This window comes from Xenopus laevis, chromosome 2L, assembly GCF_017654675.1.
Source record: "Xenopus laevis strain J_2021 chromosome 2L, Xenopus_laevis_v10.1, whole genome shotgun sequence".
In the NCBI taxonomy this organism is placed as follows: Eukaryota; Metazoa; Chordata; class Amphibia; order Anura; family Pipidae; genus Xenopus; species Xenopus laevis.
The window spans coordinates 73,222,741-73,238,709 of record NC_054373.1 but is presented as its reverse complement, the minus strand read 5'-3'; the positions used below and the strand labels follow the sequence as shown (position 1 = coordinate 73,238,709).

At 41.0% G+C, this 15,969-nt stretch overlaps 1 protein-coding gene across 2 annotated transcripts in view; it reads right to left on the bottom strand.

The window, feature by feature from the left end:
* Positions 1–13,101, bottom strand: part of celsr2.L (cadherin EGF LAG seven-pass G-type receptor 2 L homeolog) — a 100,896-nt gene extending 87,795 nt beyond the window's left edge. For both annotated transcript variants that reach the window (XM_018246553.2, XM_041582038.1), the window contains exon 1: positions 9,096–13,101. In XM_018246553.2, coding sequence (XP_018102042.1) covers positions 9,096–12,579 — 3,484 coding nt within the window. In that variant the 5' untranslated portion in view covers positions 12,580–13,101. The remainder of the gene's footprint in view (positions 1–9,095) is intronic.
* Positions 13,102–15,969: the final 2,868 nt, after the last annotated feature.

The window sequence follows — 15,969 nt, the reverse complement described above, 5'->3', positions numbered from 1 at the left end:
GAGTTAGAAAGCTGAAAAGCAAGTTATGATCTGTTCTGCTATGTTAGACATCCATTCACTTTAGCCTTTATAGATTACATTTTTGCCCAACTAATTATATTAGAAACATTTATTATTTTGCACAGCCTTTCGAATTACCCAGTTTTTTATTTTTACACTGAACTGTTCCTTTAAGGGTGGTGGCACACTTGCAGATTCCAGGGAGATTAGTCGCCCAGTGACAAATATCCTCTTCTTTGGGCAACTTATCTCCCCAATATGCTTTCTCACTGGCCAGAATGTGAATCGCCAGTGGGATGGCATTTGGATAGCTTTGTTTTCCATATATGCGTTCCATATGCCATCCCGTCGGCGATTCACATTCTTGCTGGCAGGAAGGCATTTCTGGGAGTTTAGTCGCCCGAAGAAGTAGAGATCTGTCGCTGGGTGACTAATCTCCCTGGAATCTGCACGTGTGCCACCACCATAAAGGGATACTATCATGGGAAAACATGTTTTTTTCAAAATGCATCAGTTAATAGTGCTGCTCCAGCAGAATTTTGCACTGAAATCCGTTTCGCAAAAGAGTAAACAGATTTTTTTTTTAATATCTGACATGGGGCTAGACATATTGCCAGTTTCCAAGCTGCCCCCAGTTGTGTGACTTGTGCTCTGTTAAACTTCAGCCTCTGGGGGGCGCATGTGTGCACGCAACCAAGATGGCCGCAGAGTAGAGTAGCTCCGTGACCCGTCCCCGATAATAGCATTCCAGAGCTAAATTTACAGCGTACCGGGGATCCCTACTATTTCCTGACGTCGCAGTGAGCATGGGTAAACGTGGAAATCAACCACAGAAAGACTGTTAGGATAAAGGAAAGTTAAATAATGTGAAGAAAAAGAGAAGTGAAAAGGGTGAGGTAAACCAGAAAGAGAGCTGAATGGAAAGGGATAAAGACAACTATAAGAGATTAGAAAATAGAAAATACAAGAAAGAAAAGGAACTGAAAAAGCAGTAATGGAAAGGTAATGGAGGAGAACACAAAAATGGCAGACAGAATAGGAAAGAAAAACAGCTAAAGAAAGGTAAATAAAAAGAACAGTTTGAAGAATGAATGTGAATAAATAAAGGGGACATGGGAAGCAAGCCAAGACAGGACACAAAGAGAACAAAGTAAACAGAAATATAACAGCAGAATATATGAAAATGGAAACTAGGTACTTCATAGTAAACCTGATTCCTTATAATGTTATGTGATATATATTCTTGATATTTATACTTGAAAAGATCTATTTTCAAGAAGCAGAAGTTTATTATACAATACTAATAATAATTTTCTCCAAAAGAAACTTATGTATCTGCATAACAAAAAAAAAACTCAATTATCTTGCCACTCTACTACTGACACTCTAGTTCAGGGGTCCCCAACCTTTTTTTACCTGTGAGCCACATTCAAAGTAAGAAGAGTTGGGGAGCAACACAAGCATGAAAAAATTCACTGGGGTGCCAAATAAAGCCTGTGATTGGCTATTTGGTAGCACCCCATGTGGACTGACATCCTACAGGAGACTGTGTTTGGCTGTACATCTGGTTTTTATGCAACTAAAGCTTTCCTTCAAACCAGGAATACAAAAATAAACACCTACTCTGAGGCCACTGGGAGCAACATTCAAGGGGTTGGGGAGCAACATGTTGCTCGCGAGCTACTGGTTGGGGATCACTGCTCTAGTTCAATAATGTTCTTTGTGCATAGGACACCAAAAATGACTGCATTATCTTGATGTGACCTTACAAGCTCCTTATAAATATGTAGTACTAAATTCTTCTTCAATAAGTTTACACCCTTTTCTATACATGAAAATACTCCTTTTTTATCCAATCTGGTACTGCTTGCTCCAGCTATTATCAATTAGTACTTTTCCATCAATGATTCACCTGTGCCTTATTGGCACAGGTTGCATTTTCCCCATCATTGTTTCCGATTCTGCTGCCTTCCACTTAGCATCTATGTGCATTAACAGTGTGCACATAGAACAGATTTTAATCAGGAAGCGTGCATTTTCTGAAAATGCAACTTGCACCATATCACTCATTCAGTTTATTATGCAGGGTATGTCAATTTACAGTGAGTGAATGAAGCTAAACGTTTGCCATTTAAAAAGTTATATATTATAAAGCTGATAATTGATGGCTTGTAAAAGGTTTTTTCCTGTTTTATAATTTTTAGATTCATTTTTAAAAATGACTAATTGCAACATTTGGTCAAGCCACCAAAGCTTATACTAGGGTTAAAGGGGATGATCACATTTATATTAATTTTTAGTATGTTATGGTTAAACCAGCTACTGTATAAGCAACTTTTGGCTATAATCATTTTCTATGGTTTATGAATTATTATCATTCCTTTTCTGCCCATAAACAGCCTTCAACTGACAATCCTGTCCACTTGCCTGGGTTACTGACACGAAAAGCTAAATAGCACTACTGTGAGGATTGAGTTTTTTGTTTTTGATTTAAATTTCTTTATCTTTCTTTTCGTCCCTCCACTAATGATCTTGCAGTCTGACTTTCAAACAACTAGTTACTATAGATAGTACTTAGCACTTATTTATGATTACTTTTTTAAACAAACACACAAAATAGAATGAGCATTATAACCCGTTTTCAACATCAGTTCAATTAATAGGGCTGGAGTAATTGGATTCCCAGTGCACAGATAGTCCCCCTGCATAATGCAGTTTATCTGGTAATCTAATTATCTACTTCGCAAAGGACCCAAAACTGAGAAGCTTAAAGGAACCGTTCAGTATAAAAATAAAAACTGGATAAATAGATAGGCTGTGCAAAATAAAAATTGTGTTAATATAGTAAGCCAAAAATGTAATCTATGAAGGCTGGAGTGACTGGATGTCTAACAGAACAGAACACTACTTCCTACTTTGCAGCTCTCTTGGTTTCCACTGACTGATTACCCTGGTTACCAAGCAGTAACCAATCAGTGATTTGAGGGGGGGCACATGGGTCATAACTTGCTTTTGAATCTGAGCTGCATGCTAAGGATCAATTGCAAACTCACTTAACAGTTATATCCCATGTGGCCCCCCTTCACAAGTCACTGACTAACTCAGAGTTAGAAAGCTGAAAAGCAAGTTATGATCTGTTCTGCTATGTTAGACATCCATTTACTTTAGCCTTTATAGATTACATTTTTGCCCAACTAATTATATTAGAAACATTTATTATTTTGCACAGCCTTTCAAATTACCCAGTTTTTTATTTTTACACTGAACTGTTCCTTTAAGGGTGGTGGCACACTTGCAGATTCCAGGGAGATTAGTCGCCCAGTGACAAATCTCCTCTTCTTTGGGCAACTTATCTCCCCAATATGCTTTCTCACTGGCCAGAATGTGAATCGCCAGTGGGATGGCATTTGGATCGCTTTGTTTTCCATATATGCGTTCCATATGCCATCCCGTCGGCGATTCACATTCTTGCTGGCAGGAAGGCATTTCTGGGAGTTTAGTCGCCCGAAGAAGTAGAGATTTGTCGCTGGGTGACTAATCTCCCCAGAATCTGCACGTGTGCCACCACCATAAAGGGATACTATCATGGGAAAACATGTTTTTTTCAAAATGCATCAGTTAATAGTGCTGCTCCAGCAGAATTCTGCACTGAAATCCGTTTCGCAAAAGAGTAAACAGATTTTTTTTTTTAATATCTGACATGGGCTAGACATATTGCCAGTTTCCAAGCTGCCCCCAGTCGTGTGACTTGTGCTCTGTTAAACTTCATCCTCTGGGGGGCGCATGTGCGCATGCAACTAAGATGGCCGCAGAGTAGAGTAGCTCCGTGACCCGTCCCCGATAATAGCATTCCAGAGCTAAATTTACAGCGTACCGGGGATCCCTACTATTTCCTGACGTCGCAGTGAGCATGGGTAAACGTGGAAATCAACCACAGAAAGACTCCATGGATCGATACCCGGTCAAAGCTACTCCCACCCGCGTGGCGGCAGGCCCACAAAGACCCACGGATGAGCAGGCACAAGAATTGATATACCCAACTCAGACCACAGGTCAGTTGAGCCCGGTCACTGAGGATATACTCGAAACTCAGTTATTCCAGCTACATGAGAAACTTAAAACCACGATCCGTACCTCCATTGCTGAAGCGACTAAGGAACTGTGGGACCGAGTGCAAAACATTGATGATCGAACGGTTGGAATGCACAACCGATGAGATCACACAGCATCTGTCGAACCTGGAGTAAGAAAATAAGGCCCTCCGGCAGGAACTGCAACGACTCCAGTATCAGCAGGAGGACACAGAAAACAGGGATCGCAGGCAGAATCTCAGAATCCAGGGGATACCAGAGGAGGTAGGCCACACAGAACTAAATGCTTACCGGATAGCTCTGTTCCAGCACATAGTGCCCGACCTCCCGAAAGAAGAATGGCGCCTAGTAAGGGCCCATCGTGCAATGACAGGGAGACCCCCGCAGACGAAACAACCCTGTGATGTCATTCTGAGATTACACTTCTTCTCCTAAGGAGAAAATAATAATGGCGACACGGAACAAGCGAGATATTACCGACAAAGATGACACCCTCCAGATCTTTAATGATCTCTCTCCCGCCACCCTAGCCAAGTGAAGGGCCCTCAAGCCAGTCACGACAACACTACGGGAACAATGCATTCCCTATGGCTATTCTCCAAATATACATGGCATCACTCATCGGGGGGGAAAATACAAAATATCCTTATTGACAGATGATGTCCTCCTCACTATTACACGCCCTATGACATCTCTTCCAGATCTGCACACTCTATTGGAGACATACAGTAAGCTCTCCAACCATAAGGTAAACCAGGATAAATCAGAGGCACTCCCAATAAATATACCACACACTCAAAACAAAATTCTAAAATTAAACTTTGACTATAAATGGAAATCTGACTATATCAAATACTTGGGTGTCAGGATTACTCCTACGTATGCAAGCTTTACAGGGAAAATTATACCCCCCTTCTCTCACAACTATATAGGGACATGGAAAAATGGAACTCACATACAAATGATATCCCTCCCTAGATTGCTATACCATTTCGAAACACTCCCTATCGGTTTACCCAATAAGGTTATGAAGGTTTTGCAGACTAGGATTACTAAATTCATTTGGGCTTCCAAGTCACATAGGATAGCTAGGAATGTATTAATAACGACAATTAAATGGGGAGGCCTAGGAGCACCAGATATTTATAAGTACTACTTAGCAGCACAACTGTGACAAGCAGTGGCCTGGTCTGACAAATCACACTGTGGTAAATGGGTCACAATTGAGAATGATGCAATGTTTCCATATACAATAGCCTTTTTACTGTGGGATATAAACAAAATGATTCCTATGAAAGACATTAAACTGATCTCTGTGAAACTGACTTTGGCCATATGGAACTACTCCAAGACACGCTACAATATTGTTAAAGGCCCCGTCAGATTAATCCCTATCTTTGGCAACCCTGACTTTGCACCAGGCCTGTCCACTACATTCGCCCAACCCTGGCTGAAAATGGGTTTAACGCAGTTAAGGGACCTCTACAACCCACTGTCTCGCAAAATCCATACCTTTCAGGAATTAAAACTAAACACAATGAACACAATGACCTAACCAATACAATTTTCAATCAACATCTGCAGATACGACATTACGCCTTCAGGATGATTGGCCCCCCCAACTACCTAGAAACCATACACCACTGGACACTATTATGGCTACTAGATTCAATAGAAAAGGTCTTATTTCAGATATCTATGGAATTCTTACGATGGACACGAAACTCTCATTTGTGAAACACAGGTATATGTTATTATGGGAACAGTCCTTGGGGAGGAGCTCTCCCTGCATGATTGGATTACAATATGGGAAAACCTCAGTGTATGTCACGCATAAAGAGGTTAACTATAAAATCCTCAAGCATTGGTATATGACACCCGCCAAACTACACTCTATATACCCAGCTGTTACAACACAATGTTGGAGACAATGTGGTGAGGAAGGCACACTATACCACATATTATTGACTTGCCCCCTTTTGGAGGACTATTGGAAAGTCGTATTGGCTTTACTAGAACCCCTACTGGGACAACCCATACACTTGGATCCACGAACGTTCCTTTTAGGCAAACCATTTCCCAGACTTAAGAAACAAATACAGAAGCAGGCCAACTTTATACTGACTGTAGCTAAACGTCTTTTAGCTCGAAACTGGAAGAAACCAGGGTCTCCTACGGATAACAAGTTGAAAGTAGGCCAACTTTATACTGACTGTAGCTAAACGTCTTTTAGCTCGAAACTGGAAGAAACCAGGGTCTCCTACGGATAACAAGTTGAAAGTAGCCATCCAGGATGTCAGAAGGATGGAGTATCTAGCAGCACTACATCGATCCCAGTTGATGAACTTTGATAAAGTATGATCACAATCGGACCTGCTGAACCCTACAACTAACTCCCTCTTCACCCAAAGTTGTCTACCCCCTTAGAAGCAAGGTGACATTTGAGGGAACAAACCCCCTCTCCCCTCTAAGAGTACATAAGGGCCACATTTACGATTCCCCCGGGCTCAAATGGTTAAAAGTTAATTCCTTTATTTCTATATTATGCACTGCTTTATTATGTATGACTCAAACCCACAGCTGTTTCCTAAGATTACACACTAAATGGTATACACCCATGGCCACTACTCCATAGGAGTAGATTGCATAAGTGTATGCCACACCACCGTGCCACCTAATATGATGTGAAACAATGAGTCTAAAATGTGATATTATGCAATTACTTGTCGAAATTTCAAATAAATAAATTTTTAAAAAAATGTCATCCACTCTTTACTGCAAGTTGGAGTGATATCACCCCCTGACCCCCCCACCCACCCAAGCAGCCTAACAACAGAACAATGGAAAAGTAACCAGATAGCAGCTACCTAACACCAGATAACGGCTCCCTGGTAGATCCAAGACAGCACTCCATAGTAAAAATCCAGTTTCCACTGCAACACATTCAGTTACATTGAGTAGGAGAAACAACAGCCTGTCAGAAAGCAGTTCCATCTTAAAGTGCTGGCTCTTTCTGAAAGCACATGACCAGGCAAAATGGCCTGAGATGGCTGCCTACACACCAATAGTATAAATAAATAAAAAAATACATTTGCTGGTTCAGGAATTACATTTTATATTGTAATTCCTGTGAATTATTTGCAAGGTAATAAATGTAATTTAGAAAAAAACTACAAAAAAAAGTATGTTCATCAAGTCCTATTCATTAATCTAATTTTGAATAGGGGGTATACTGCCACTTTAAACATATATGCAAATATGTGTGTAATAGTTCCCCTTTAACAGTGTAAGGAGAATTCAGGACAACAAGCAAGCATATACCCCAAACTGTGCCTGCTATCCACTGTTTTATGCTCCACTGATTTGGGAGGCTGGCAACGGTCTACAGGCCTTCAGCTGGGATCCACACGGAAACAGGATTACCAATATTCAGGCTAGTAGCACACTGATCTGCTCCAATCCAAATTTGCATGATGAAAGTATGCATATGTAGAAAAACAACTAAAGTACCAATGTCCTTTAAAAAGTATGACAAATTTCCGCAGACATTTATCAAATCCTCTCAAATTTAAACAACTATACATCACATGAGTGCAACATGAATTTAATGATTAAGACTTTTGTAGGACATCATTTCCATCACTCAAATAGGAAATATCTATGGTTTTTATTTTTCCTTCTCCTAAATAGGGATGTAGCGAACTGTTCGCCGGCGAACTTCGACTGTTCGCGTCCGCCGAATGTTCGCGAACGTCGCGCGACGTTCGCCAATAGGCGTTCGCGTTCGATTCGAACAAAAATCGTTCGACCATTCGATTCCTTCGACCGCTAAAATCGAAGGATTTTCGTTCGAATCGAACGATCAAAGCCATTGGATTGAATGAAATCATTCGATCGAATGGCTTCGATCGTTCGATTCGAACGAAAATCCTTTGATCGAACGATTAAAATCCTTCGATCGTTCGAATCGAACGATTTGCGGATGTTCGAAGTTCGCGAACTGTTCGCATTTAAACGGCAGTTCGCTACATCCCTACTCCTAAACAGTGCAAATAGTGTAATTGAAATGCTTTTACTTACTAATTTTTATCTATCACCAAAGCAGTTATACCCCACCCAATATAATGGACTCCTCCTTATCTGTAAGCCTGGGACAAAAACTGCATGTAGAGAGGAGCTACTTTATACAGAGCATGTTTATAGAAGTCTGTTTGATTAGCTGGAATAATTTGCTTGGGTAAAAATAAAGCAATCCATTTTTGGTTTACTTTTGATTTCAGAATTTGGTTTAAAGCCCCATTTGGAGTCCAAATTCTAGTCTTCTCCCACACCAAATGAAACCATAAAATGTAGACATGAAATAGTGTAATTACAGTGACACTACTATAGTTTAAGGAGTAACCAGAAAGACAAGTTAGCCTGTATGCTTAATCAGATCATCAATTTGCCACCACAACACAAAACAAAAAAGCCTCATATAATATATTGTTTTTCCATACACTGTAATTGTAAAAACTTCCCATCAGGAAGGCAGTAGGGTCTCCTAAAATGCATAGATCCATCCATGAAAATAATGCCAGGTCAACCAATGACAGGAAGCAATTGAGCCTTGCATATTTATAGCAGCTGCAGGGAATATGATAAGTGCAAAATTTACAAAGCAACAGGTCACAAACATTTTGATATTGAAAACGTGCAACATCGATTTAGCCGAATATGCAACTGTATTTAACTGAATGTAATCAGACATTACACAAAAGTATGTTTTATTCCTGATTTCATACTACATACTAAATGGCCCTAGACCACTTGCTTAATCATAGGCCTCGAGAAAGGCATAACTACCACTCAGTTGTAGTTTAGCAACATCTAACAACAACAACAACAACAACAACAACAACAGGACCCTAGACTTATTTTAGACATTAAAATATTGTCCAGTCAACATTTGGGGTCGTTCCTGGTTTATAAATAATTCTGTTGAATAACAAAAAATTAACTTACCTGTAACCTCTATGTTCATAGTTGCTTCGAATGGACGATTGTTATCAAGATCATGGCTTAACTGTAGCTCCCCGCTACTTATATTGAGCAGAAGTAATCCTAACTCATTTCCATGGAGAAAGTTAAAAGTTAGTACATCACTGACATCTGGATCTCGAGCTGGTACCTTTCCAATTATTCCATCAGGGAAACTGCCTCCCCCTCCAACATAATGATTGAAGACCACCCTAAAGTCACTCAAGACTGGGGCATTGTCATTGACATCTATCAAACAAACACGAACAATTGCCCTACTTACAAGTGGTGCTGACGTAGCTTGCACCACAATTATATATTCTGATCTCTCTTCATAGTCTAATTCAACGAGGGCTGTAAGCTCCCCGGAAAATATATCCAATTGGAACACTTCTGGAATGTTGCCCTCTACAATCTGGTACATTATCTGTGCATTGGGTCCTTCATCTGGGTCTGTGGCTGTAATTCTGGCCAGTGGTGGTCCAAGAGGACTGTTCTCAAAAACTTTCACTTCCAGCTCTTCTCTAGCAAACACGGGTGCATTATCATTGACATCCAAAACAGTGACCAACACCTCAGTCGGGGTACGATGTGGAAATGGATGTCCCTTGTCTACAGCATATACAGTAAGTCTGTATTCAACCACATTCTCCCTATCTAGTTGTCTCAGCGTTCGCACAATCCCTGAAGTATATTCCACAGTAAAGTCTCCATCTCCATCATCCCCACCTGCAAAAGTGTAAAATATTCTTCCATTGAGACCAGAGTCACGATCAGTCGCAGATACCTGTAGTACACTTGTGTAAGGAGGAGAATCCTCAGGCACACTTCCACTAAAGTATGCACGCTGAAACACAGGAGGGTTGTCATTAACATCAATTACTAAGATTTCCAAATAGGTAGTGTCTGATTTTTGAGGGATGCCATAGTCATGTGCTGTTACTGCTAATGTGTAAGAGACCTGATCCTCATAATCGAGTTCCATGGTAGTTGTCACCGCACCAGTTTCTTGATCTATGGCAAACTGTGGTAGGCCTTCCTCTGCTAAGTAAGCAATACGTGCATTTTCTCCAGTGTCTTCATCAGTAGCACTAATAACCACAACAGTGGTACCTGCAGGCTGGTCTTCTTTCACACTGACTGTGTAGTGGGAGCTTTGAAAAACAGGGCGATGTGTATTGGCATCAGTAACATTTACAATAGCTCTTGCAGTATCTGACCGCATTCCATCAGATGCAGTAATGGTAAGAATAAACTGTCGCTCTAGCTTGTAATCAAGAGGAAGTGCCAAAGTCAGCAGCCCTTGACCATCTGAAAGACTTGAGATAGAGAAGCGATGACGAGTGTTTCCAGCAGTAATTTGGTAGGTGATAGTAGCATGAGCATCCCTGTCCGCTGCCCACACTGTCAGAACACTTGAACCTACTGCTGCATCCTCATTCAGCCGTGCATGATATTCACTTTGAGTAAACTCTGGAGCATTGTCATTAACATCTAAAACTTGAACACTTACAGATGTTGAAGTGGATAATGAAGGCTGACCACGATCCCGTACCTCAACTATGAAGTTGTAGAATTCGATTTCCTCTCTGTCCAGCTCTGTCTGAATCAAAATCCAACCTGTACTATTGGTTATAGCAAATGGCCCAGCAATGCCACTGAGGCAGTAATTCAGACGAGCATTGTCACCAGAGTCTGCATCCAATGCTTGAACCTGTAGTACAGAGTAACCTATAGGAGCATTCTCCAGGACTGAAGCCTGGAAAGGACCACTCACAAAATTAGGTGCATTATCATTAACATCCAGTACCTGTATAATAACCAAACCAGTAACATTGGACAGAGGAGGGCGTCCACCATCCTGTGCCCGCACTCTTAAGGAATACTCTCGTCCGGTCTCAAAATCCAGCGTTCCAGCCAGAAATATAGCACCAGTTAATGGGTCAATAGAAAAAAGTCCACGAGAATTGCCACTTAAGATGCTATAATGCACTGCAGCATTGGCACCTTGGTCACAATCTGTAGCGGTCACCACTACAAGCTGCGAGTCTATAGCGCTGTCTTCTGGTACACGTGCCACGTAGCGCTTCTCACTGAACTGTGGCGCATTATCATTTTCATCCTCTATGGTTATGTGCACAGTTGCTGTGGAACTGCGGGGCCCAGGGTCATGTCCTTGATCATTAGCTACAACTAGTAGTTGGAAGGATGCTACCGCCTCACGATCTACAGGACCCAGTATCCTGATGACCCCAGAACGTGGATCTATCTCAAAGACCTCTCTGCCTCCAGATATTAACCTATAAGCAATGTTAGCATTCCCAAGGGAGTCTCCATCTGTTGCACGGACTGTCATTACCTCATAGCCAACCTCCATGTTCTCACGTACAGTTTCCCTGTATTCCTGCTGTTCAAAGTTTGGATCATGATCATTGGTGTCACTAACTGTGACAGTCAAGGTGGCCATTGCAGTCCTACTGGGACTACCTGCATCACGGACAGTTACCCGGAAAACATGGGTGCTCTTTGTCTCTCTGTCCAATTCACCTGATGTGGTGACCACTCCTGTGCTAGAATCTAGTGTAAAGTAGCTGGCAGAACGGCTATCAAAAAGTGCATCCATGGAATATTCTAATTTACCAAATTCTCCTTCATCTGGGTCACTAGCTCGAAGTTGAACAACAAAGGTTCCAGACGGTTTGTTTTCAGCCACTGATACTTGGTAAGTGGGTGAATGAAATTTAGGGGTTAAATTTACATTCCTTTTGAATCTTGCGGCTCCCAAGCCACTGTCTGAAGGCATAGCGGATTGTAACAGTACTATGTCCCAGATCAACATAAGTTTTTGCTCCTTACGCCTACCACGCAGCTGGCAGTGCAAGCTCCAGTTTAAATGTTGTTGATTACTAAGGCAGAGATGACGTGAGGCAATCAATATCCCATGTGAAAAACTTGCTCCAGGGATGCCAACAGTCTTACAATTTATTTTGGAGGTGCCCCATAAAGAGAACTTTAAAGTGGGAAACTGAAGCATAATCATTCCAGGGCTGAAACAGAGTTGGGCTTGTTCTCCAGCAGGCATAAATTTCGAAAACAAAAAAGAACTTATATGTATACAAGCAATGGGACATTTTTGGAACTTGGCTTTCACAAGGCTGCTGATACCCAGAACTGGCTGTACTTTGGAAGTGAAAGGATGAGTGCATAGCCAAAAGAGAAGCTTTGAAAGGTCTGGTTGGCAGTGTGAATGTTTTGAATCTTCCCACACTAGTGAAAGCGTACAGTTATCCTGAGAGGAATGATTTAAATGCCCCCATAACACGGGTAGGAAAAGCAGCAATGATAGATAAGGAGCAGGTGTAATCAGAGTAAAATGCCTCTTAAGGTGTCGTGGATTGTAGATGCATGCCATGGGCGTCTGGGTTACCTGATCAAAGCCAGATGAGTGTGAGTCAGAGGTAACAAGCATATTTCGTGCACGCAAAATATTCTCCCGAACACATGTTGCAGAAGATACTCTCAGAAGCAGAGATGTGGGAACCAGGCTTTAGCTGGACTGTGATCACGGCAACCTGCAATCCTCGATCCCCCCGGTACGGAATCACACAGAGTCCATAATAGCTGCACAGGTACCAGGGCCCAGCCTCAGCAATTTCCTCTTCAGATTTACAAAACTACAGTAACAACCACCGTATACGTCTCCACATGTTTTGCCGATAATCTTGTTTTTAATTCAACACTATTTAGGTTAAAATCCCGAAAGCTTGCCAGTTACAGAGGTAACGCCAGGTGAGAATCCGTATCAATAGCAGCTAGGATTTCACACACGACCGGAACGGGTAGTGGTGACGCCCTGAAACGAGATTCCTTTTCCTCGCACTGTAAATGTGACCGCAAAATCCACCTCAATGCCTGCAGCAGTGCGGGCTGTCTATCTGATCCACAGAATGAATGGGGAATGGTATGGGGAGGGGTGAGAAAAGAAAAGCAGAGGGGGAGGGGGAACTAATGCAGGCTATTTAAATAGCTTAACTGTTTAGTGGTGGAGAAAAAGAATTGTTTAAATTGCTCTGAATTTGATTTATTAGAAACGTTTAATAAAATGTCTATTCCAGATGCGGAGTTACCTGAACGTTCCCGCCCACCTTACCAGTACAATGTGCGTTCATTTCACCGCAGTTACTTTACACATTTTTGATTTCTTGAGAAAATAAGTTTTTACAATCAATATTGTCTTAATGTTATGAAACAGTATTATGTGTGTTGTAAGTGAACATATTTTTTTCATATAGAAATCCGATCTTATCCCCATATTCATGATCTGCGACCAAACTCTCATGATTTCGCGCGGCCTTCTGATCCTTTTCAAAATGCGTCACTTTTGCCTGTTGCCTTTGTGGAAACTTACCGTATTTTATAAATTAAACCCCGCCAATAATGCTCATTTATTTTACATTCAAATTCTTCAATTCCAAACACTGAATGTTTAATTTTATGGTTTACATTTTAGGGCTGTATACACCTTGTGTTTGTTTCTATGAATGATGTATAATTCAATCATATTTTTACAGATGCCTGACTAAGCAGTTTAACATGAGAGTCCAGCAGCTAAAATATTATCGCATAACAAAGCTCCCTTACACTAAAACTGATCTCACAAGGTTCTGCGGGCATCAGTGAGTGATTTGAGAAGAGGACAATTTAAAAAGGGAAATACATTTGTTTCTCCCCCCTCCTTTTTTAAATCACCCTCCTTTTCAAAGCATTCAGTGATGCCTGCAGAACTGTGAGATGTAAGGTTTAGTATTAAAAATGCTTTGTTATTGGAACTGGAAAAGCATTGACACTTCAGTGCCTGCCCAAGGAAGAGAGGGGGAAGGTTTGGAACACAGCTTCTGTCTTGGTTTTTTGTGTTAGGATGTTAGCATTTGAAAGAATAGAAGCAGAAGGGTGAAGCTGATTAATTCAGTTTTTTTCCCAAAGGGTGTGGAAAGCTATTAACTGTTTTTTCAACCCACCAAGGGCAGCTTTTCCATAATTTCACATTTTGGTTAAAAATAGTGGTAAGAAGTTACATAAAATAATTTAGACCTTGCTTATATTACTGGTATATATGAGTCAGATTTTGTTAATGTAATGTAAAAACTGAGCAGGCTGGTGGAAGACTGGCTATAAAATGTTATTACATACTGTATACAATTACTGAAGCTTAAATAGTTTCACTTATTGGAGGCTTCTGTACAAAGTCTTTTATAAATTTGGAAACCAAGGAAACACGCACACATCGTGACTATAAATTAGACTTTATGTAAGGTTTTTCTTGTTCCTTTTGTTGAAGGAGAACTATTGCCAACGAAAACTATAGCCACTTGACAAACCAGCCCCAGTAAAGCATTATTTTAATACATATACTTCAACACACAGTTTTTTGAGTTATAATGTGATTATGCTTGCAAAGAACTATTTTTATGATAAACCTTCAAAATATGGTGGGGCCAAACTTGAGCTAAGGAGTGTAGCAAGTTTAAGCATCTGTGACATGATGCTGTATGGGACCTGTAGCTGCATCTTGACCCAGCCCATGAATCAGTGCAATCTTTTTTGTTTAATGATTGTTTGCACCTTTGCTCTCATTGGGCAGAATGTTCAAATTTGGGTCAGTGCAACCAACATGTTGCTTGCCACAACATTAAATGTTGCTCCCAAAAGTGTCAGAGCAGATGCTCAACTTTGAAGTGTAGCTCTCATAGTGGAAAAGAAGCAATTATAACTACTGGAGTACACACGCATACAACCAGTTAAATACTGCCATACCCCACATGGGGCTTGCCAAGAGCCAACCAGCATTGATTTGGAAACTGTATATAATATTATGGCAATGCATGCATTATTTCTGTGGCTGAATTTCTGAATACAATCTAGACAGCATATCAATAAATAATTTTTTTAAATAAAGTATGTAACGTTTTTGGCATGCTGTCAGGGTTGTATCTAGTGTCTCTTATTAGTGGATGGTGACCATCGAGGTGCAAGCACCCCTGATTGAAGGAGTGCCAATTAATAGTTTGTACTTGAAGCCCCCTAAACCTTCTACATTTGAATGTGACAGAAGGCTGGGGATCCTAACTCCTATTGTCTCACATTCATCATCCACCATTGCATTGCTCACAGTCTGCACAAAAGGAAGGATGCAGAATCTGTTGTATGCTAGAAAAGTCTCCTGCAGAATGTTGGGTACCCTTTGTCTATTCAGTAACAGCACAATGCTGCCAGTGAGTAAGGAAAAGTTTCACACTCCTTTGTGCAGTAGATAACAAGGGAGACAGATAACAAGGGATACAAACAAAGAAATAAAGTATGTCTGTTTGTGGTAGTGGTGTACTTCCCCTTAACTGTTGGTTGTTATTGGCTGACACTCAGGCATTCCCAAGTGACTACTTTTACTTAACAGGGTTCTTCTAGCCACAAACATGGACCACCATCCTCCTCCTGCTTCTTTGGGTCTTCTCGCAGTTGCGTGTGCACAGTAGAGTGGAAAGGCAGACTTTAATGAAAAGGTTGGTTATTTCACTCTACTGCGCATGCGTCTGCCCCGGGAGATTTGAAACCGATTAAGCAGGAAGAAGATCTCTCTGTGGTTCTCATTAGAAAAACCCTGGGCCGGTACGGTTTTCTGCTGATTGGAGGACCGGCCCGAGGTGTCAGGTAAGTAAAAATAGTCACTCGGGGGTTGTAACATTTGCTTTTCCTTCTCCTTTAATAAAATTCCTGTTTTTGCTCCATTTTCTCAGAACTGCTGAGTGCAGTTTTATCCTACTTCTACCATTGCTAATTTCCCCACAAAAGTTGTTTAGCCTGG